Here is a 24,578-nt window from a genome sequence, read left to right on the forward strand (position 1 = left end):
CCCAGCAGGCCCCTCACCTGGAATTGCAGCATATCCTCTTATCACAGGCACCTGTCCTGACCCTCAGTACCCAGAGCTAAGGCAGTGGCCCCTAGCAAACCTAAAAGTTAAGTTACTAGTCAGTTGCTATCTGATTGAGGGGCACAAAGGGGCAAGTGGGGGTACTGCTGAGGGGGTCCTCCCTCTTCTGCCATCTTTTGGATAATTGTGCTTGCCGGCCAGTGAAAGTAACCGGGTTCCAGTGACAAATGACAGATCCCGGCTTTCCCCATCGGTCTCTTCCCAGCCTTTAGTAGCATAAACCCATATAGTCACGACATCGGTTCCCAGACTTTGCACTTTGAATGTTGCAGGTGAAGTGGAATGGGGTGGTAGGTAAGCCCGGGACTCGTGGATCAGGAAGGCCAGGTTGAGCTCCTTGCTGCTGCTACATAACACCCTTGATCTTCAGTTTGCCTATGTGTCCACAAGTTCCCAGTGCTGTAAGATAAGCCTTGGAATGAGGGGGATCATCAAAGGGTCGTGGGAATAAGGTTTATTTTGCCTGGGTTTGTATACGTTTTTATAGACAATGTGTGCTTTGAGAATGCCCCGATGAATGCTTCACAGACAGAGAAGGTGGCAAGAACCAGCATAAGCTAGACACAGAAATGTGAACATGTATAATGAGCAGGGCCATGGGACACATACAGCATGAGCAAGGGGCCAGTGCCATGTGATGACAGGCTTTACACCGCTTTCAGGTCAGAAGCTCACATCTAGTCAGAGACGGTACCCTCAACACTGCATTCCTCTTCTGTAAAACAGGGGTTATTGTGATCTAAGGTGCTTGGTTTAGTACTGGATTCTTAAATTAGAAAGGCTGTATGCCAATACTGTGATTGTAGTAACCATACAGTGTACAATGTGGGTTGTTACAGGGAGTCACTGTGTACAGATCAAAGAATGCTGAGATTACGAAATGATACATCTGGACTGGGGCGGTGGCTTAGCAGTTACTTGTACTTGATGTTAATTCTGAGGACATGGGTTAGGCTTACGCATCAGATGGCTTACAATCACATGTAACTCAGACTCCAGGAGTTCTGACACCAGCTTCTGACTTCCAGGAACCCACCATGCACATGGTGCATGTACAGACAAAACAGGCACACACACACAAACATATACATAAATAAATAAAAGGAAAAATATTGAAAACCAATAGATGGTGTGACATTTGATTGCTTTAAGTACTCAAAACATTACCTGATTTATAATTAACTAGGAACAGCCATCAACAAATGAGGTTAAACTTTACTAGTACATCTCCCCCATGGAATTCTAAATATGTCACCATGTTGGTATCGTTTTCTTGTAAAGGAAAATGTGCGTTTTCTTTGATGTGAGTCTTTAGAGACTTCTTGAATTTCAGTCTCCTGGTGGCTACAGAAGTTAGAAGAACCCACGTGCCTGAACTGCTGCCCTTGTTCCAGAAAGAATATATTGAATATCTCAAATAATAGATTCTTTAGTCTGGGATGGGAAAGGAAGGGATAAATGGATATGCTGGGATCGCAGAGGAGGCTGAGTAAAATGAACAGGATTTCTTGCCCCTTAAGAACTCATAAGAAATCAATCTCCAGACACACAACTTCAGAGCAGAGAGAAACCTTAGAGATTATGCAAGAAAAAATGGATTCCTTTATTTAATAACATTAGTTTTTAAAGCAAATAAAATAAAATAACATCAGAAATACATTTCCAGCATATACACATTTCATTACTTTAATTCTCACAACGGTCTTTTGGCTGAACACTGTTGTCTCTGTCTCACAGAAACGGGGATTTGAGGACACAAATGAGAATCACTTAGTTCCCACAGCTAGAAGTCTCATGAACTCTGGTCTTCCATTAAAAAAAAAAAAAGGGTTATCAAACACTGAGAACGCAAAAAGGATTTGTTAGAATGAGTTGGAAAATGCAGATAAACCCAGACTCTCACGGCTAGGTTTTCTAAATGAGTGATGCATGTAATTTTCTTTAAAATGGGAAACACTCTAAGAGGGTCTAAGTATGTGGTGCAGACTAGGGACAGATCCTCAGACTGTGGTGACACCTGCCTTCAACCCTGAGTTATGCCTATAATCCAATGTGAAGGTGCCCAAAGAGGAAGAAACACTTCCACTCTGGCTTCAGCCTGTGGGCTATAGTCACGGGCTATATCTGTTCATCAGTGTCCGAAATGAAATTTTCTGAAACCCCCATGGGGTAAAAAAACTGCTGGGCTGCCTCACTAGAGTTTGTGATGGTTACTTTAGAAGGAGTGAAAACACTGCACAGAAGTGTAACTTAGTGCCTGTTTTTAAAAAGATGCATTTCATCTTCCCGTTTCCCACTCCTCCCTCCACCCTGAGCCTTTGCTGAGGATGAACCACAGATGGCTATCTCTCAGGAGTGTAACTAGGGAAACCACAGGCCTGCCCCAATCGCTATGGAGACAGCCATTTATTTGTCCAGCCTCTGAGTGAGTATTCATGACATCAGCAAGGCCAGTGAGTAAAACACAGACACGTCTTACAAAGAAATTCGAATTCCCAGTAGGACTGAGAGTGCACAGTGGAACAATCTGGATACTTTCAGGTGCCCACCAGCCTCACCTATCAGTTTGATCTGTACAAGGAAGCTCGTTTTGCATAATGGGGCTGGAGGAGCCTTTTAGAGCCAGTGTAACCAGAAGCAAGCTTGTGAATCCAAGTGAGAGAATGATGCTCTGAAAATTAACCCCCTTCCAGTGGGCTCTGCCCCAGAATCCAACAAGATGGATAGTCATCAACTGGATGCCTACAAAGTGTCTCCACAGTTTGCCTAGGGCTGATGAGTTTTCCCAGAATGGGACAGGCAAAGTCATAGACAAACCATGATGCCGTAGTCCTGTCAGCCTTTGGTCCTGATGGATGCAAAGATGGGCACAGACAGGATCTGGAGCTGACTTGAAATGTGAGCCTTAAAACATTTGTAAACAGTAACGAAGCTTTTTTGGTCCCTTGATGTAAATAGTCAAATGACGCCCTCTCATAGTGAGTGTAGGCCATTTTAAGCGGATGTACTTTCTGTCTGTTTTATTATTATTTATTTACCTAGAAATGCCAGAATTCCCTTAAAAATCAAATTTGATGTGCCCAAATGAAGCAGAGGTTCTGCCTCTTCCCCTAGCTTCCCCTCGATGCTACAGTGGTTTGCAGGGATCCTCCGTTTGGATTTTTCAGTACAAATTTGCTTGTCAAACACCCCCATACTGGAAGGCTCCAAACACAGAAGTGGAGTTATTGATACTTCCCAGCGATGTGTGAGACCCTTTTTATTCTCCAAGGTCGGGTGTGCCTCTTTGTTGCTAATCCATCAGCAGTGTTTGCATTATTGCAGAGCTTGCTTCTAAAAGCATCACCTAAGTGGATGCAGTTATTCTCCTGCTGATAAGTTGCATATGTTGAACAGCAATATGATATATACTAAGCAAGAGGTACCACGCTAGCTGTGTGGCAAAGTATGCCTAACGATGCTTGTTAAAATAGATTTCTGTTCAGTTTCCAACTATGTTTCAAGCAGGCTACTGTGATCAGAAAGCTTAATTAACCCGACTCTGTCCCTTCCTTATAAAGTAGAATTGGTTGGTTGAAGTCATTGGAATGATAGGAATCAATTTTCTTCATAATTTTGTTAAGTATATTCAGATTAAATGTTAGAGGTCATTATCACTTTGGCTATTTTGTAAGGTACATTTTCATTTACACATGTACGTAAGCTCTTACACCTGTAAGTAAGCATGTATGTAGGAGATACAGGCATAGAGTTGTCAGTTGTGCAGACAAGGATCTTTGCAGATATTTAAATAATTCATGGATGGGTAAACATATCTATATGCATGTATTCCTGGGTCTGGTGGACAAGTGTACTAAATGTGCAGAATAATAGATTCACCTCCTTTTGCTCATGTAAGATGTCTTTCTAATGTGGAATGACTGTAGCTCCTTAATGATGAGAAGTAGTGACAATTCATTAACAGATTGTGGCTAAGATCAAGTGTTTGATTTGCCTACAAAGTGTGACCAGCACTCAATTATATCAAGTGTATGCATTTCTTTTGAACATATTTTTTCCTTTTACCAGTTAAAATAACCTTGAGCTTTATTATGTTTTGAAAGCGCAGCAGATGAAGGTTTCTATAATTTGTTCTTCAATGATTATTTTTCCGTTAAAAATGTCATTTTAAAAACCAGTGCTACTATATTTCTTGTTTTCTACGTAAAGAAAAGTAGGTAACACTGAGAAGACAAACAGTGTGTCAAGGTTCTTCCTGTCTGATCCCCAGTCTTGGTTTATGAAAGCAGAATTTCCACATCTTTGTTAGTTGTAATATTTTGTCTTCAGTGTATAAAAAGTACACTTGGAAGATATGCACACACACACACACACAAATGAATTCAAAATAGTTGGGATTTTTTAGAATTATACAGTAAAGATGGTTAGCATACGAAAACCACACATAAGGTAACCATCTTTCTATTTTCAAAGGCTATCTTATACTTCATTCTGTATCCTGGTTACCTAATGCAGTGTGAACTTCTGTTAATACACTGTGACTATTCTAAACTTACTCTAGTCCATGGCCACAGACTTGTTTGACTCTCTACTAAGGCATCCCTTGTGAATTTTGGACAGAGGTCCTCTGCTGATTTCATATTCTTTGTGAAGATAGTTTTGTCAGAAAATAGCAAATGGTGTGATGCTCAGCCTCAGCCACTCCTTTCCCTTCACACAAGGAGGACTACAGCGACACTAGCTGTAGTTCAGAAGCAGAACTGCTGCTGCTGCTGCTGCTGCTGCTGCTGCTGCTGCTGCTGCTGCTTGGGGTTCCTGGAGTGATGATGCCTTTGGGCTAAGTTTCCCCAACCATTGGACAAGATGCTGGGACTCCCCCACCACTGCCAATGGCAGGGTTAGCCGGGGTGTGCAGACCTTACGTGTGCATAGGGGATTCTGTTGGAAATTAGTCTCCTATTTCAAATAACCGAAGCCTGTTTCTGGAGATTTCTGTTTACCAGGTATTTCTTATGGGGACTCACATGCATCATTAGAGTCTTGGAATCTTCTTACTCTTTGGGTTTTTTTTTTCTTTTTACTTTCTGTGGTAGTAGTTGTGGGGTGGATTGGTGTTAATGTGTAAACCAGCTTTTTCTAACTCCCACCTCTTTTAAGGATTTACACATGCTTTGTAAAAAGTTTTGAACTGCAAAATGTTTCTCTCCTGCTCCAGTTATGAAGATTGAAACTGCAGGCAAAAGAAACAAGTTGTGATAATTTGAAGTATATTACACTTAGGATCAGAGATGTGCTATCACCTAGTCTGCTGTACAAAGAGATTACTTTAAGTCCCCACTTGTGCTGGCTTTCCTTTCCGACTTGTTTATTTTCATGGACTATGGAAGAGCAATAGTCAGAACACTACTCTCAGGGAGTCTGCACTTAGTTCTTGTTTGAGGATTTCTTTCTAAATGGGCTCTGGGATCATTTTAGCAGTCATATTGTTTGCCAGAATCAAAGCTTCCTAGGGAAATTAGGGCGATTAATTTAATATCATGAAATGTTTTGGGGGGTTCTCAACTTATTCAGAGACAGAGGAGTGCAAATCAAATTAGCTGTTCTGTATAAAATAGAAGACAATAAGTTACCTCCAAAAAGAAAAAGAAAGAGAGCGGCTTTTGCTTGTCCAACCACTGCCATCCTAGACTTCCTAGGAAGACCATAGAAATCTAATACTATCTCCTTCTGGGGATCCCCTCTGGGACAGGCTCTGTATGGACTCAGAAGCATTCTCTCTTGTCATAACAAGGGCCACAGGGCAGCAGTCAGGACTGTGTGTCTCATGGCTTAGCACTTTCTTCCATGGACTTGTGCTAAATAAGGTTACCATCGATGAGAAATCCAATTCTCGCCATTCAGGAAGAACAGGGGCAAAGCAAGGCATGCCCAGTTCCTGGAAGCTTTCTGTTCACATTTCCAAAGTTCTTTTTGCCCATAAGTGATGGTGTGCTTGGCATGGAGTATGCAATGGGCTTTTCCCATTTGTTTTTAAGAACATCTTTCAATAAATTGTTTTCAAAGGCATGATACAGACCTCTGACCCGAGTTTTTAGAATACACATGAGCAGCCTCCATACCAAACCCTCAGAAGCAAACCACTAAATCAAATGCTTTGGCTTCAGCTACCAGAAGATTCTCTGTGTGTTTATTAGTCCAGTGCTGACAAAGAATTGCTGAGCTTGCCTTTTTCTTTTTTCTTTTTGTCTTTTCTTTCTTTTTTTGTGCATCCCCTCTTGTGTGCTTTAGACTTTGATGTCTCTGAGTTGTTATTTGGAAAGGAAAGGTAATCTAGAGACGACGATGAGATGATTCCTTGGGTAAAGATGCTTGCCACCAAGCCTGATGACCAAAGTTCAGTCCCTGGAGCTTACATAGTGGAAGGAGAGATGCAAGTTACTCAGGTTGCCCTCTAATCTCCATACCTCCTCCCTTGAATAAATAAGTAAGTGTAAAAGAAAAGACATCTGTCTGAACAGGAAACTGCTCCTTTTGTTTGGGGACCCAGTGTTTACATGAAACAACAGGAGTGACTGTGAACAGTTAATTGGACTTTTGTGACTCCTGTGATGCTTGGCTCTACAAAACTGTATTGGTGGGGAAGCAGAGTTGGTACTGTGGTCTCCACTCACCTGACAACCACTGACAGACAGAGCACCCATGTAGACCTCATACCAGTGCATCTTGAGTCTGGCCTCTGACTATCGAGGCTGGGATACAGGTCCTGTTTTGTTTCTGTATGGTTAGAATGAAAAGACACCATCTCCATTACAATAAACATCTTCTGGACAAGCAAACTTAAGCATAAATATTTTAAATTTTGATCCATTTCGTGTGTGCTAAAGTAAGCTATGAAATACAGCCACAGAGATGCTTACATTACATCTCAGTTTTCCCTCTTATGAATAAACAAATAGGTGTCAATTTGTTCCTCCCGCTGAAAATACTTAAACATCACACAATCAATAATGTATTTGGCCTCTCTGATTTTGTCTTAAGTGATCATGGTCCTGTTGTCCACATCATTTCATGGTCTGGGCTTCAGGAGACTGATATGACATTGATCGCAGGTTTTTATAAATCATTTTAGCCCCTCTCCCCAAACTTTTAATTCTCTTCCCACCACTCTATGTTCTCTTTGCTCCTGAAGATTCCATTTTCCCCCATGGGGAAAATCTGTATGTTGAGACTCTCCTCTTTGGTTCCTCATGCCCTCAAAAAGAAAAGGAATGGAAAACACTCCACGAATCCATCTGCTTGCAATGTGCTAGAATTTCAAGGACCTCCCTGGGTTGCACACTCACGAGCAGGTTCACCACAAATTGCCATCTCCCCACACCCAAGACTTTCCAGTTTGATGATTTAGATACTTTTTCTACTTAGGCGGATGGTGCATTTTTGCCGAAATCAGCATGTTTGTTGAACAATTTCTTGGAGCCCAAAGCCAGCCCCGCCAAGTTTCTGCTTGGTAAGGTTTGGTGGCCTTGATGTGGAGCAGAGGTTGTTGATTCATCTGCCTTTAAATTGATGATAAATCTGGAAGCTGGGCAGCAAGACTAGACTGCCCTAATAGAACCACTGCCCAGAAAGTGACTGACCCAGAATAGTTCCAAAGAAATCTGCAAAATCATGTAAAGAGGAGCTCCAGAAAGATCAGGGACTGAAGAACCCAGTAAGTCCATGTGCACCAAAATTAGCTAGGACTTAGAACACTAGGTGTACAACTGATCAACCTAAAGAATGCTTCTGCTTTCTGAGACCTGTGTCTTGGTTACTTTCAATGCTGGACAGTATTTATTTTAAACTTTGCACTGTGGTGACTGTCTATCTGGGTGATGCAGTTTCATAATATCTTGCAGGACCTGAAACAGCACAGAAACTTGTATATGCTTATAGGTCTACATCCATATACTTCTGCAATGATAATACTATTTTAGTTTCAATTCTATCTTCCTCTGGTTAAAAAAATGGAATAAAGCCCTCTGTGCGCATTACCAAATGTTACTTTGATTGTGTTTCTGGAGAACTTATTTGGCATATATTAATGGAAGTTACAAATCAAAATACCAGCCATAGGAAATGACCCTCCTGAAAAGGGCTCATTTTTTAAATTTCATATGAGTGTCCATGGAAAAAGTTTTAAGTACAGCCTCAGCTTGCTCCAACAGTTGTGTCCTCTGCAAAGGACAGTAGATTATTAGGTAGTAATAGTCATTTTCTGTACAACATTCTTTTCTGTCCATTGCCATTTTAGGAATTAAATGTATTATATAGAGTATAAGTTGGGTGTGGTCATAGTAATAAATACCCTGATTTACTATGTATCAAATAATACACATTTTTGGCTCAGAAAAAGAAATGGTGTGTGTGTGTATGTATATATATATTACTTCTCCACTAAAATCCCTCAGTCCTCAACTGGGATGTCTATTAGTCAAGACATCTTTTAGAAATACATTATTTTCCTGCATTTAGGACGGGAAGGGGAAATTAAAAAGGAATCCTAAAATGGGTGCATTTAATTCTGCCCAATTTAAATGTAAGTGGTGCATCTTTTAGGCAATAATGATATTCCTTTTTCTCCTTCACTACAAACACTTCCATCAATGGATTTCTTTAATGTTGATGATGGTTAGTGCAGTTTGAGGGAATCTGTATTTATTCAGAAAATGTTCCCATAGAATGACCTACCAGATGGGCCCCATAACAATGCACGGAGACAACAAACCACCACAGACATTTGGTGCTTAGAATAATAAAAAGACTATAAAATTAGATTAGTTGAGTCTAATTTGGAATCGGTATATTCCCCACGCACCCTCACCGCTCTTGGGCAGATAAAGCCTTGAGATTTAGCGCTGTGTCAAAGCAAAGACTGTAACTTCCAGTAAAAGGGAGACGAGGGAGAAGGAAAAAAAGCATTCTGGGAGGTCGCGGAGGGCAGAGCAGTGACCTCCAATGATTTACAGGCCTTTAGCTTAATGAAATTGTTTCAGTGACATGACGGTAAGAGCTCGTAATGGATTGGATGCCCTAATGTAATGAAATTACTCCCTTCTGCCTAAAAAAAAAATGCGCAATTAATATTTACTGAGACCTGACAGCCTTTGGTGCGCTCGCCTGTGTAGTTCCCTCAGACAGTCAGAGAGAAGAGACGGAGCAGCGTGGCAGACAGGCTGGCTCTGCAGGAGCTCCTGGCAGGGACAAGCAGAGCCTGCAAGGGGTGGAGGGACAGGCTTGGTGGCCGGGGATGCCGACTAGCCGCCCAGCCCCTCGCCGCTGCCCCTGCTCAGCCTTCATGCTCTCCCTTGCTTTCCCACAGGCAACTGGACAATAACCACATCAGCTGCATTGAAGATGGAGCCTTCCGAGCGCTGCGCGATTTGGAGATCCTGTGAGTTGATTTTGCGATTGCTGCCTTGTGTGAGAGAGAGTGTACATTGTGCAGAGAGGAGAAAGAGGGAGCGTGTGTGCAGGGGGGTCCTTGGGGGTGCATTTCTGGGTCTTCTACTGCAATGCTATTAAAATCGGGCAACGGGAGATCCCTCCGGCTTACCTTGGCCAAAGTGTTTGTAGGCTGCAAAGTGTGATTTCTCACCTCTCACAAACTGGGGTTCCTCAGTCAAGCCGTGTCTCCCATGCTCCCGCTGTATTTGTTGGAGCAGATGGCAAGAATAGCCCCCCAGCATCTGTCTGTGTATTCAGGGAGTGGCTGTCTGAGTGTGGGCATACAGGGAGACAGGTTACAGGTCTGTGGCCAGTGACAGAGGGGTTATCGCCAGAAGGTGAGTCGGAATTAGCCAGAAGCAGGGAGGGACCTTGGCACAGGACAAGGGGGAATGAATGACAGATAGACTGATACGGTCCAGCAATTGCTACTGCTCCTGAAGTCTAATCTCAGGCTTAAAATCCAACTTTAAATAGTAACCTTAAAGTAGCGGGGATGAAAAGATGAGGGAGATGACCCCTCCTTGAAATCCCACATGTGTAGAAACAGACACATACACAAACAAGACTGTCCTCCTGTGTCTTGGATTTTCATGGGCTCTAACTAAAGAAACCTGCTTTCTGGAGAAAAAGTCACTGAGGGGTCATGTTGGGGTCATTCGACTAAAGTTGGATTGTGTTAGAAAACAGTTTGATTGTTCTCCCCAGCAGGTGCACTGCCCGCTGTCCTTGATGTGGGGAAGCCTGTAGAGGAAGCAAGAAAGCATAGTAGAACTTAGGTCAGGGGCTGTGCCATTCAGTCCTTTCTTACCACTAATTAGCCATGTGACCTTGGGCAAGTCTCTTTGGCTCTCAGAGCCTCAGTTTTCTCTTTTGTGAAATAAAGGAGTTGATTGCTCTAACTTGAGAGTGACTTGCCCTCTCCAGAATCTGTAAAAAGAATTACATCCAAGCAGTTCTAGCTTCGGAGTGATAAGAGAATAGGGTGAGTTGAGCATTCTTGGGGGAAGGGGGTGTTACATAGTTAAACCTGTGTCTGTTTGCGGTGGAAGAATGAATGGTCAATAAATGAATGAATGTATTAAAATATCCCTTTGCACATAAAGGAACGTGTACATTCTTCCTTTTCATCTGGAAGACACCAGCAGTGGGTTAGCAAGATCCCCTCCACCTTGCTAGGGAGGAAGGTGATTCTAGGAGGAATCACGGGAAATACAGGGGATGCTGATGCTGCAACAGCTGTTTGAAATCGGCTGCAAGCTGAGATTCCTGGCATAGAAAAGGCAGGTCCCATAGACAGGAGAGGTCAGATTGTCAGTCCTGAGATGGATGGCCTCTCCTCACCCAAACTCTGACCTCAGAACCGGCAACAATTGCATGTCTGTGGGAGAGTGTGCCAGCTCAAATTTAGCAACCCAGGACTTCTCTTCCTGGGAAACTAGAGTTGAAAAGAGAGGCATGGTTCTCTCTGCCTTCAAAAAACCTCCATAGAAAAGTCTATTAGGAGCCTGTCACCGTTTTACTCCTTGCGAAGGAGAATGAGAAAGATGAGAAATTTCCTTTGAAGAAATGGAAGTCACAGCTGCCACAAAACAGCTGTGATGACCTGTCAGCCCCTTGGTTAGCTCTCTATGACAGATGTCTGAGAGTTTGGGGGGGAAAGGGGCATTAAGGATAGACTCACATGGGTGGGAACCAGGAAGCCATGGACGTAGGTCAAGTTTTGTGACCTCTCACCTTTGTCTTCCTCACCTTTGAGAAGGGGCCACACAGGAGAGACTCTAAATGTTGTCCTTTCCACATCTTTCTCCCTAGTGTGCCTTCATCCCGGTCAAAACTCTGGCTCAGGACATATTTGGACAACTCCTCTATACTCATGTATTTACTGGGGGGGGGAGTGATACCCAGATATATTGGGTGTTGCTAAGTTAAAACCTGGAAACCCATGACCACAATAATAATAACAGTAATAAAAGTAACACTGACTTCTCATTGCTCCTCATTGCAACAGGCCCTTAGGATCTGACTCGTTTATCTTCTCAATTCCAAACAATGCCAGATCAATAGCTTTGTTTAAAAGATGCTCATTTGGCTTCACATGGCTAAGCACTTAAAATTAATCATAATCAGTTATTCCGTGGCTTTTTAAATTTCCAGCAGAGGCACGGGGCTTTGAAAACATCCATCTTAATGGTGAGCCATTCTGAAATTGGCTGGAGTTGACATCTCCATTTAAGGAGCCTCCCCTCCCCACCCCAGACCTTCCAAACATCATCTCCACATTGACATTTTATAACACATCTGTTACCAAAAGTTAGGCACCATCAGGAATCTTGTCAATGAAACAATGGACAGGGACTAAGTGGAGGCATTACATACTAATTTTTTCAGATGTAAAGATGTTCAAAATACATTATCCATAAAAAGGTTAATTTTAGGATCCTGAAAAATAATAGTTTGCACATTAAGAAAACTATTATTGTTCAGATGTACTGTGACATTATGTAGTGTGTGATAGGAAACAAGGAATGCAGTGTGCTTATCTCACAGAAAGTTCTAGAGATTATTTGTCTTAAGAAAAGTCTGAGGTATCTACCACTCAGGGAATATTGCACACTTGGTAATGTACTTTTTCCCATCTTACTTATGGTTGGAAATACCATAAATTTCCTTTGCACTGAAAAGTTGGTTTCATCCATTACATAGAATGTGAACTCAAAAAGGTGAGTCTGAGAGGGAACAGCAGACAGTGAGGAGATTGTGATCTGGGGCCAGGAGAGGAAAGAGTGAAAGGTACTATGTTCTCCTCCATGTTGGCTATCCCCAATGGGTGTAGTTCAGCTCAGGGTGTAGTGAACAGGGAAAGGTGATGCCACCCTCTGCTTCCTAGTCAGCAGAAAGGAGAGCAAGGAGAAAGTGTAGCGAAACTTCTCAAGGCTGGCACATCCTCACAGAGGAGGAGGAATGGAGAAATGACCAGAGCTGGCAGTTCGTCCAGCCCACCACCATAGCCAGTGTGCCCACCACCATAGCCGGTGTGTCCACCACCATGACACTTCCTCACATTAAATATATGCATGTTCTCAGCCCCTCCAGGAAGCTGCTGTTCCCATCATGTTCCTTTTACAGTAGTCCACCTCAAAGAAGCCAACGAACTACCAAGCAATGAGCAGGCCAGCCTCTGTGGCCACTATACCAAGCTGCCTCACTAGTCCATGTCGCCAAAGCTTGAGGTGTTAAGCTCCCCTGGACCACTGTGTGCTCCAGGGTGGTATGAACTGTTCTCTAAGAGCTGAGGCCGGCAAGCTGTCAGTGCCTCTTGTCAGACCTTCCCACTAGCTCCCCAAACTGCCCAGCATGTTCCCTTTACCCAGCTAACCGCCCCCTCAAAGTACAAGGCCCCTCGTAGAAGTGTAAGGTAAGTCAAACTCACAAAATCTATTTTTCACATAGTAACACTGTAATTGCAGGGATGGTATAGTCTCACTTCTGCCGTTTCTGGCACTCAGCAGCTTGGAGGCTTTGTTTTACACACACACACACACACACACACACACAACTACAGATGTGCTATGGCAGGTAAAGTTTTTAATTGGGGAGCACAGGCATCTTTCTATGAGTGAGACCTCTCCTCATTACTCCAGGGATGACCCGGGTCGTTCACTTCCGCCTGTCCTGCACATTTTGCAATTCATAATTTTTTTTTCCACCAAGGAAGTTGTGTTGTGCAGTAGCTGCAAGGGACACCACCACATTCTGAGCTGCCTCTGCTCAGGATACTGTGGGCTGGTTTCCAGCCCCTGCCAACTAAGTTGAAAATGGCCCGCTAGGTCTCGGTAGACCAGGCTTCTCCCTGACCAGCATGCCTTTGTGAATGAAATGCAACAGCAAAGAGTTTAAGGACATACAAGTGACACACCGTGAGACAGTGGGGGTGGTCCAGGAGATAAAAACGCCTGCTTTTCAGCATGAGGACTTGAGTTTGAACCCCAGAACTCGGGCTTTGAAAAGCTGGACCTTGAGACATCCACTTGTAATCCCAGCACAGGGTGTGGGGGCGGGGTGGCAGAGACAGGTGCATCCTTGGGGCTTGTTGGCCAGCCAGCCTGGCCTGTTTGGAGTGCCCAAGCCAGAGACTCCATCTCAAAACATCTCAAAAACAAAAGATGACTGTCGCTTGCGGAACGACACCCGAAGTTGTCATTTGATCTTCGCTTGTGGGTACACACACAGGTGCAGCCACACATACACCAAGAAAGCTTTGTTAGTAAAATATGTAGTGATTCTTTCTGGAGCTTATGAGGGTAAAAAGGTATTTTCAGACATTATCACCCCAGAGTAAGAATTTCAGTAGATAATTATCAGAAAATAGATAAACAAGCAAGCAAACAAACAAACAAACAAAGCCAGACTAGGGATATCAAGAAAACACATCCAGGTACAAGTTCAATAGTGTGGAGATCCCGTGGGCCTTTAGATAATCCGTATGTGCAGGTTTGAAGATCTTGTTCCTACTTATGTCACTTCCCAATTTGGGGAATTCAGTGACTTCACTATACCTGGCGCTGGTGGGACCTTTAGGCATCTCCGGAATGACCAACTACTGCTCAGGTAAAGTTTAGGGAAACAGCTGGAACTGGAGAGACAGCCATACCTCCTAACCTTCCGCAGCCTGGGTACCTCCCGGTGTCATCTAGTCCTGGTGTGCCCAAGGTCAACAGTAAATTGTATTCAGTGGAGAGATTGGAACTTGGGGTCCTGGCTCCTTGGTCAGTGCTCTTTGTCTTCTTTGAGCTCTGTGTGCAGTACAGCTGTTCAAAGGGGACGGATGCCTGGAAAGGTCGGGGAGCCTAAGCGCAGTTTGTCCTGTCAAGATCCACCTGCCATTACAGTTTGATAATGATAAGAAGGTTGGGGGAGTGTACACACATCTGTGACAAAATCAAGACTGATCCTGCTTTCTGCTCTTTGAAACCAGAGGTTGTAGACTAGACTACAAACCGGTTGTATTGCATAGACAAAGAAGATTTTTTATTCAGGTGTGTGTGTGTGTGTGTGTGTGTGTGTGTGTGTGTGTGTGTGGTTAACATTTCACATTCAAAAATTGGGATCACTTACATAAAATTCCAAATTTCCATCTTTTCTCAAAAATCCAGACACATTTGGCAACTGTGAGACCACAGTTCTGCACTGCAGTGGTCATCCCTGGATGAGGGACATCGCCCTTCTTACACTCAGCTTTGCTGTCCATCTACTTTTTATCCTTTATGTTCACTGCCAAACCAGGCAGCCCCCGTTTTAATCCACCCAAGAAGCATGAGCACACTGTGTCAGCAGGGGGAGGGCTGCAGGCCAGAGCCTGCCAGAGTTTCTGAATAGTCATGGGCAGGGAGACCTGAGTAACACTGAGTCTGGGACTCCCCAGACTGAGCAAGGACACCCCAGGAATAGCCAGGGATGCCTCATGACTCATGTCCTAGGAGGTTTCTCTCAAGAGTTAAGCTAGCCTCCAAATTCACGTTGACTTTAGAGCAGTGATAATTGGGTTCGTGCATATTGAAGTGGCGACAGTTTACCAGACTCCTAGTGTGGTTCTAATTCAGCCACATCCAGCTGGGTATAGCACAGCCAGACGCTGTGCCCCATACATTGACAGAGAAGGGTAAATGGGAAGAAGGGCTTTTTCCGGTGTTAGAGGAAGATGACAAAATTCAATCAAAATGGTCTTGTGGCATGGGGATGGTACCCTGGTTTAGGGGTGTGAGGTACTGGATTGGGGGATGGTCAAGGACAGTCCAGTTCAGAAAAACCTGGAGCTCAGTACAAATGGAGGTGATCTGTTCCTATTTCAGCTGAGCTGCCTTTGTCCTGGTTAACAACAATAATGACATAATGATAATGTATTACATAGCCCAGTGGTGTAGTATCTGAATTATTTGTTAGTAATATTGTTATTTCCTCCATGCATGAGCAGCCACTATCTTCTTTTTCTAGCATGTTTCAAACAGCTAGCTAAGACTTTAGAGGGCAACCCATGACTTATGTGTGAGCCCTAACTTTCCAGAGAGGATTATGTTAACCCAGCTCAACCAGTGGGGAGACTGAGGGTCCACAAATGGGAATAATTTCCCCAGAGTGACACTGGCCAGATCCAGGGACTCTTCTCCCAGTGCTTCAATTCATTTCTGCATCAACCTAAGCCCTTCCATTTAACTATTCTACCTCAACGACATAATTAAAAATTATTAAAGATACATTATAATGCTGAAGCTATATGAACAAGTGTATGCATAGGCCAATGGCCATTGTCATTGTGGAGAATAATGCAGGAACCATGGTTTTTCTCTTTGAAAAACTGAGCTGCAGGATTCTCCCTTAAACCCAGCTCAATCAGCAGCAAATATGGTCCACAGAACTTCCCCAGACAAACAGGAAGGAAGGAAGGAAGGAAGGAAGGAAGGAAGGAAGGAAGGAAGGAAGGAAGGAAGGAAGGAAGGAAGGAAGGAAAGAAGCCAGGGTTGAGTGTGGGGCTAATGGGTATTGTCAATGATCTGGAGGCCAGTCCACTGTCATCAGACTGCAGGAAAGAGGTTCGGTCCTCACTGGACACGGAGGACAGCCGCACATCTCCCTTAGCTGCTGTGTAAAGGAGATGTCACTAGCGTGTGCCTAACAAACGGCGAGTGGAGACTTGTGAAAAACTGAAGCTGATGGACAGTTTGTACTGCTTTGCTGCCACACGTAGAAGGTAGTCAGCTGAAGTACAAGGCACCAAGTCAGGGTGAAATTAATAAAGTAAATAGAGAATCTCCATCCCGCAGTTCCTCTGCAGAATGCTATTGCATTCTTGCCCAGAACGAAATTAAGGTTATGGCTATCCTAGTTACATTAAAGGTCAAAGGAGGTGTTTGACAGGAACTGCCCACTTCTCACACTACCTCTGATTTTATATTACTCCAGCTAAATCACGACCCCCCCCCCCCCTTACTTTTAATTGTGAACAAAGTCAGAGCTACAGTGGAAAATTGGTGTATTCTAATAGATGAGATTGGTTTTCATTTATTTACACGATGCTTCACCTGGATCCCTCTGGGGGCTGCAAATTTAACAGTCCTGGAGTCAATGTTTACTCATGACATAGTTTTGAATTTGGAACTGTCATTACTTAATGAAACTCTTAAAATATCCCTGAATGTGATTTTTCGACACTATGCTGCAAATTGTGATGTACCCAGACTGTCAGGATTAAATTGCGGTTTGTGAATTCCATTCAGTCCTCAGCATAGTAGGACAGGTACGGGCTTCTCTCTAAGTGTTCGAGTACTATGTAATATAGCCCTCTTCCAGAACCCCTGAGTCTCTATGTTTGATGATGGTCATGTATTTAAAATAAATAGGTTTTAAGGACACTGGCTTAAGAAAAAGTAAAAATTAATTTGAAGTCTAAAGTAAGTTTTACATTTAAATAACCAACGTGAGGTAGCTTATGACTTCATTTCCCCACTAACTAAAAGCTGGTTATTTGAAAATGGCACTGGTGTATATTCCTGAGTAAAGAGGGTGTGCCAAAGCCCGATAAATGGTTCGTCATCAACAAAAGATTTTGAGACAAATCTTCCTGTTAGCACCATTTTTTTGGTGACTGACACTTGGGTGTGAGGTTTGGAATTCTTTTTTAAGTTCTGTGTTGCTTCTATTTTTTAAAATCTAGCAGAGCTAGGCGTGGTGATGCACATAATCTCAGAACTCAGGAAGGTGAGGCAAGGTCAGGAGTTTGAGTCCATCCTGGGCTCCATAGTGAGCTCCAGCCCACTTGAGCTGCTTAGTGAAACTGTGTCAAAAAGGAAATTAGAATCTAATCCTGACATTTAAAATTCAGTTGATTTTATGTAATAGAATGTATTTTCAACTTCCCTTGACTATCTGAAGCCAAGACACTGGGCGCATGTGTGACTATAATCATGCTCAGCAGCTCAGGGAAGGAAATACTGCTCAACTATGGGATGTCCATGGTAGTGACATGCTAGGCATGACTCCTGAGCACATGCACCTTAGAATGAATTATTTCATCGCATCTCACTTCAACTGGTTGAATTTAAATTTCCACAGTTAGCACCCAGTAGGACAGTACCTGTTGAAGACTGTGTGCTGCTTGGACCAGACCTGCCCAGTGGTTCCAGAGTTCTTTCCAGGCCCATGTCTCCAAACCTCCCTTGCCATTGCTGTATGTTATAAAGCATTATCTAACAGTAAATATGTTGCTATATCATCCTCTCCACTACGCCCTTCCTCTACCTTAATTTAAACATCTAGGTCTTCTACCCATAAAAGGCCTTGTCTCAAAAACTCTGGGTCAGACCTCTGTGAGAATTAGTTCTCACATCCAGTGTTCACCTCTCTCAGTCTGTGAGTGACTTCTGTTTACTGGGTACCCAGCTGAGTGACAAGCTCACTCTCTTGTCTGGCTCCTACTGTCTCCAGATGTAGGAAAAGAAGCCCATTGACCGCAGAGAAGCCGAAGCAGGTATCTCCATAAAGAGAGAAAGGAAGCCTTGCTTGTAACTGTTGTCACATGCCAAGTGGGGACTGGAAATGATTCGCAGGGTCTGGCCAGGTGGCCTGCCCTTGTGCACAGCTGGGAGTCCAGGATCACTTGTAGTTGTATTTTGAAAACTACTCGGAGTCCAGCCATTTTAGAGTCTGCACTCACCCTCCTGGAATCAAGAAATTAGAGAATAGAAAGAGGGTGGGGACTCACTTCGTTTTAAAAGAAAAAAAAATTCCTCTTGGAAGGTTAAGTGTCTGTAGCTATAGGAAAATTTCATGGCAGAACCAGGCCAGAAAACAGTCCTTTTGGCTCGTTAGCCAATGCTTTTTATTGCCGTCTGCGTCTCTGTGTTACCAGACAGGAAACAAAAATTAGTGAAGCCAGACTTTGCACCCTGTCTGTGCCATCATCCCTTGATCCCTGGGCTTGCTAGAGGGGACATTTTGCATTCTGCATGCGGACAACACCCTGCCTTCTAAGGCCCTTCCAGGCATATGACCACTGCTGAGGAAGTGGCCACCCCAGTGCCTCTGCCTAGTCAGAGGGTGGCCTGGGAGGGGATCCAAAGTCAGTTCATCATTCCTCAGCTACCAGTGGTGACTAGAGGCTCAGTTGGTAAATCCTAGGACCCCCTACTTGTTTTGTGACCCCAGATAAGACAAGATAGAAATTGTACCCAGCTCTCTGACAGATCCCCTCCCCATTACAAATATCAGAGATCTCCTTGCATCTCAGCCTGAGAACAAAGCCACAAGCAGCCCCTGTAGATTCTCTGACGAGGCTCGGAAGATTGCAAACCATGTTCAGGCAGTGGCTCAATGTACAGACACAGAACTGATGGTGGAATTCACGGACAAAGCAGGGACACAGACAGCTGCTGGAAGGAGCAGCCTACCACCAAGAACAGAAAACTGCAGGGATGTTTGTCACCAGGTAATAACTGTGGAGTAGGAGACACCTTTGCACCAGGCTGGGTTGTTTAGAGACAGGGAATCTGAGTAGTTGGTTTTCAGGGAACACCTCTCAGTGGATAGCTGCCCTTCAGGAGATTACTTGCAAGGGTTTAACCATAGCTCACATGTGTAATCATGACTCTGTGTGTGTGTGTGTGTGTGTGTGTGTGTGTGTGTGTGTGTGTGTGTGTGTGTGTGTCTGTGTGTTAGCAGAGAGTGGACCTTTATTTGTATCAAAAGATGCCCCAAACATCAACCTTCTTATCTTTAAACAAACTACCAATTGGATAACTATTTACTGAGTCTTCCTATGTGCCAAATGTGCAACCAGGTCCTGCTTACATAGTGAGGCACAAAACAGTCTTTCTAGGTCTGGAGAAATGGCTCCAAGGTTGAGCACTGGCTGTTCTTTCAGAGGACCCAGGCTTAATTCCCAGCACCCACATAAAACTGGTGTCTGTAACTCTGGTTCCAGGAGGTCTGGCACCCTCTTCTGTTCTCGGAGGACACCAGGAACAATGCACATATATACCTGCAGGCAAAATAATCATACACATAAAATAAAAGTAAATGCATCTTTAAGTAAAAAAACTAAAATAGCCTTGCTGTGTACACACCATCTTTGAGTATTTGATCATCACCCCTCCCTCTCTTACTATGTTAGAGATTTTATAAATTATCTGTTTCTTCTCTTTTTGATTCCAAACTCACCTACCCAGCTCTAGAAGTTGGAGGTCACTCTTCCATCCATGGCTCACTGCAGATACCTTGGCATAGCTCCAGTTGCCTAGCTCCTGAATAGAGAGAGCAGTGTTGGAGTTCAGATTCCATCCTATAGACAATAAAAGAGAACAGGAAAGCCACTGATTCCTCATTCACATTGCAGTCTAAGGAATATTGTTTTCGGTTAACCAAGTTGGACAGCAATTGAACCATTCAGAACCGCCGCTAGTATCCATGCTCAGCTCCCTGAATGAGTTATTCACCATGCACTCACCAAAAACACTGGCACATGGTAAATACTTTCACAACCTGGCATCCAGCTGAGCAATAGGAGCCTCTGAGGGCTCATCTTTCTCTTTTCTTCCACCTTCTATACTTTTCGAAGTATCTTCTCTTTTTTCTTAACACTGAGGCTCTGCTGAGTGGAGGGAGATGGATTTCTGATTATCGTAATCTGAATCTATAATGAAGGAAGAACCAAAGACAAGCCCTTTTGTTAAGGAATCCACATCATCAAAGCCCCAAATTGGCAGCTGATTGTTTTTATTTATTTCTGTAGGTTTTACATGACACCTGGAGACCATTTAAAATGTTACTTGGCGGTGAGCTCTGTGTGTTTAAAAATAACACTCGCCCAGTGCCAAATCACTTTAGAGTCGGGTACAAATATTGAGACAAAAACCCCAGCTGTTATTGCTTTGGCTGCTAATTTGAGGTGTCAGATGAGAGCCCGGCTGCTATACGTCAGTGAATAAGGCCCCTTGTGAGATCATTATGTTTTCTAACAGTTGAGAGTAATGGTCTAATCAGTGCAGCATCAGTTGTTTTCATTATATGCCCACACAATGGTTATGAGCTTTAATTTAAACGGTCCACAGGGAGATCAGGAAACTTGGTATTACGCGGCACCCAGGATGACTGAGAGCAGGTAGAGGAGGTGTGGTAGCTGTCCGTCACCCTTCTCCTGCCTCATCTGAATTAAGAGACCTAGTTTGATCTAATAGGAGAAAGACACGCTAAGGTTAAAGAGCTCTTGGTTCTGTGGTGTATTTGTAAAATCCTGTTCAGCCCATACAACACCAAGGGCCATGGTGACTTTTGGTAACATTTTCACCTATTGAGCAAGCAAACCTTTTCCTGAAAAGGCATTGAGACACAATTGTCTCCTCTTCCATGTAGCCTCAACGGCTCCCCACACTGGTACACCCTTCGTCTTCATAGTACAGGGACAGGGCTATTGCCTTTGAGAAGTCTCAGCAGTGAGCCTGGTCCTTAACATATCAGACATAGTGAAGACAGTCCCAGCACAAATCACATGACCCACCTCCACCTTGGCAAGGCAAGGAGTTGGACAGTGACATCTGTCTGAAGGCAGTTTTGTGAGTGGCAGTTTCGGTTGATGTCGACAACTACAGATCCTTATAACAACACACATGGCTGTGAATATAGTCTCTATAGCATCCCTATAGTGTGTGATCTGGGCATAGCTCATTGCACTTGCTTGGGGTAGCAGGTGAGCTGAAGGTCTGGGTTTCAGGACATTAGGAGAAATAAATGTGTGTGCACAGTGCCCAGGCCGTGCAGGCGACTGTCTATCATTATTGTCATCTTCCCTGGGACGTCCAGGCCACCCTCCCTTGGAGCACACTATTCTTTACAGACAAGTCATGCTCAACAGCAGCAATTGGGGAGTTCGTGAGAGAATATCTAACATTCAGTTAAGACCTTCTCAGAGGATGCACCGCTTCCTCCTTTCTGGTGTCTAGACATCTAGACAAGTCAGAGCAGTACGGAGCTGAGGAGGAAGGCAAGCCACACCTCCCTGTCAGAGAAACAGTGCAAAGGGCTTCATCCGCTGGGGGTGCTGAGGGTAGCCTGCTGTCCCAGAGAGGCTTAGTTGGGGGTGGGGGGCAGTCTGTCTCAGGTTCACCAGGTTCGGTGGGCATCAGTGTGTGCTCTCCTGGGACCAAGTGGGTAGAGACAAGCCACACATGCACGTGCGGATAAGAGCCGAGTGAGCAAATGCTCACTTCAAGATTCCATTCCTAGGGTCCTGAAGAGGGTAAGGACTCAGTCACCAGCAACAGGTTCATATTCCTGGTGCATGATGATTGCCAGACAAGAAGAAACACAGCCAGTTTTGCTGTGACATTATGAGCCCAAGAAAAGAATCAGCAATTTAGGGCCGGCCCTAAAAACTTGAGTTTCATTCCCTTTACCCTCCCTGGGCCAAGCGAGAGGGAGAGGAAGCTATGGCTTCCCAGCCTGGCCTCTAGTAGTTCCCAAGCTGCCAGAACCTCCCTGTGCTTTGATTCCCCATGCCAGCAGTGTAGATTTTTCCCACAAGGTCTAGCCCCGGCGCTTACACTCAGCTGCTCTTTAGAAAATGGTTCTGTATCCACTTCCATGGATTCAGCAGAAGCACTGTTGGAAGTAGTTCTAGCTTTCAGGCATAGAGCATTGGTCCTGTCCAGATATACTGTAAATAAACGGTATCCCATTGCCATTAGCTGCTGCTGATTCATCAAGGAGACCATTAAGGAAAGAGCCATCTCTCTTATGTGGGCTTAGGGAGAAGGATGCCTCCTTGAAGGCAGGGAATGAATGGGCCAGTCTGCCAAGCGAGTCCATCAAACCCAGGGAGTCTGGGTGTCTGGAAAGTGTATGTATCAGAGGGCTTCTCAGAACCCCAGGAAAGTTGGCCCAGTGGGAGACTGCAGTTGCATTCACTGCAGACGCCTGCTTTTGCAATTATGTGATACATGCACGTAGATAATATTGGTGCATTAGAGCCAATTACATGGTGTTATGGACACACAACATGCAGATTACACCCAGAGCCAAGAAAGCTCAGAGTGATAAAGCGATGGCCTAATCGGAGGAGACAGAGGGAAATGTCAGCCTTATTAAGGTTGCCAGGGTGGGGTGGATGTAGCTGGTCTGAGCTTCTTAGATCAAAGATGGCTATCTTGAATGATGCAAGAGTGTACTGCATGTTAGCACCCAGCAGAGACCAGTAGAGAGCTGGGGGTGCAGAAGCCATTCCAGAGCTCTCCAGTGGTGATTACAGCCCCCAGTCCCAATTGGGAAAACACCGTGCCTGCCATAAAAGAGGTCTTTGGTCCTGCAGCAGCAAGTAGACATCCTGTTCACTGCCCTGTACACTTGCAGGCAGGAGGGATTCTGTTCTTAGCCCCCTCCTTGTTGGATGGTTTTCATATGCGAGTGTGGCTACACACCCCTATAATCCCAGCACTTGAAAGACTGAGGGGAGAGCGTAGCAAATTCAAGGGCAGCCTGGTCAGCTTGGTGAGATCCTGTCTCCAAATATAAAATAATAATGAAAGGTCTGGGGAAGTAGTTCAGTAGTATCAGGTTGTTCTTGCATGCCTAAAACCCTGATACCAGGAGAAAAAAAAAAAGAAGTGAGCTTGCTGAGAGTCCTCAGGAGGGTTTGTTAAAATGTACAACACAGGGGCCCACCCGAGGTTTCTACTCAGGAGGTCCGAGTGGACTGAGAAGCATGGCTAATATTCTTGGGTGATGCTGCAGGCTTGGAGCTATGCTCTGAGAACTATTGCCCATATCCATTCCCTAGCTAGCCCAGTATGGCTGTCTCTTGTATTGGACCTGGTCCCCACACGTTCATTACAAGTATAGAAACACTGGGGTCATTTTCCAGGATGGGAGCATGGTGTGCTGGCTAGGAGTTTAACTGTCTGCTTTTTGGATCTGTTAATTACCACTGTTGGGTTCCTAAAAATATTTGGGCCTTTGTTTGTTTCTTTCTACGTTCTAAATGCCTTTGACCTAATCCCCTCGTAGTTCTGATTTACCAGCACTTACTCCCTGGCAGACACAGAATCAGAATGGCAGAGCCTGATAGTAAATATTTTAGGCTTCACCGGCCGCATGGTCACTCCTTGTAACTCCTCAGCCATTATCACACAAAAGCACTCACAGACAGCACAAAAATAAAGGAGTGAAACTTTACTGACAAAAGCAAGCTTATGGGATGGGATTTGGCCTGGTTCCAGAATCTGAAGCTAACTGTCATGTACACTACTCCCTCATGAATTTGTCATTGTGGGGGGGCCCTGGCATACCACAGTACCCCAGAACTTGATTTTAAAACTGCAGGGCACCCATATTCTGTATATACAGCTTGGTAGAGATAATAAGCTTGCTAATCCTTTGTGGCTTGAAAAGATAATTAATTATATTTTTTGTGTTTATGTGTGTGGATTTTTTACTGCATGTATGTCCATGTATCCCTGGCACCTGCAGCAGCCAGAGAGGATGTCAGGTCCCCTAGAACTGGAGTTACAAACAGTTGTACCTCCATGTAGCTTCTGGGTATAAAACGCCGTCCTCTGGAAAAGCAGCCAGTGCTTTTAACCACTAAGCAGTGTCTCCAGCCCCTGTAATAAAACATTGAATAGACCCTTTCTAGTGCTCACAATCACAGTGTCTCACAGGCAAGAGTGGCATTGGTCACTTTTTATTAGACAGCCGTGCTCCTAGTATGACAGAACCTTAGAACCACTGGGCTGGTATTCAGGTCAACTGGCCTCGGTATTGAAGACAGTATCTATAATGTGGTAAGGACTTAAGAGAAAATCAGGAAGCTGGTGGCTGTCATTTTAGCCCTGTAAGGAACGGAGATGTCCCCGATAGGATTCAGGTTGAAGTGTCCTTTCAGAATCAAGTGTCCCTTGGGGTGGCTGGAAATGAGGGAGACCAGATAGTCCTAAAATGAACAGAACCTTGTCTGAGCAGATGGATTA

At 44.2% G+C, this 24,578-nt stretch overlaps 1 protein-coding gene across 1 annotated transcript in view; it reads left to right on the top strand.

Annotated features, from left to right (window-relative positions):
• The window catches only part of Slit3 (slit guidance ligand 3), a 571,841-nt gene that overhangs the window by 405,848 nt on the left and 141,415 nt on the right, over nt 1-24,578 (top strand). Inside the window, exon 6 of the mRNA XM_040748452.1 lies at nt 9,443-9,514. Coding sequence (XP_040604386.1) covers nt 9,443-9,514 — 72 coding nt within the window. The remainder of the gene's footprint in view (nt 1-9,442; nt 9,515-24,578) is intronic.

Source organism: Mesocricetus auratus, unplaced genomic scaffold, assembly GCF_017639785.1.
Source record: "Mesocricetus auratus isolate SY011 unplaced genomic scaffold, BCM_Maur_2.0 Super-Scaffold_100007, whole genome shotgun sequence".
NCBI classification, from domain to species: domain Eukaryota; kingdom Metazoa; phylum Chordata; class Mammalia; order Rodentia; family Cricetidae; genus Mesocricetus; species Mesocricetus auratus.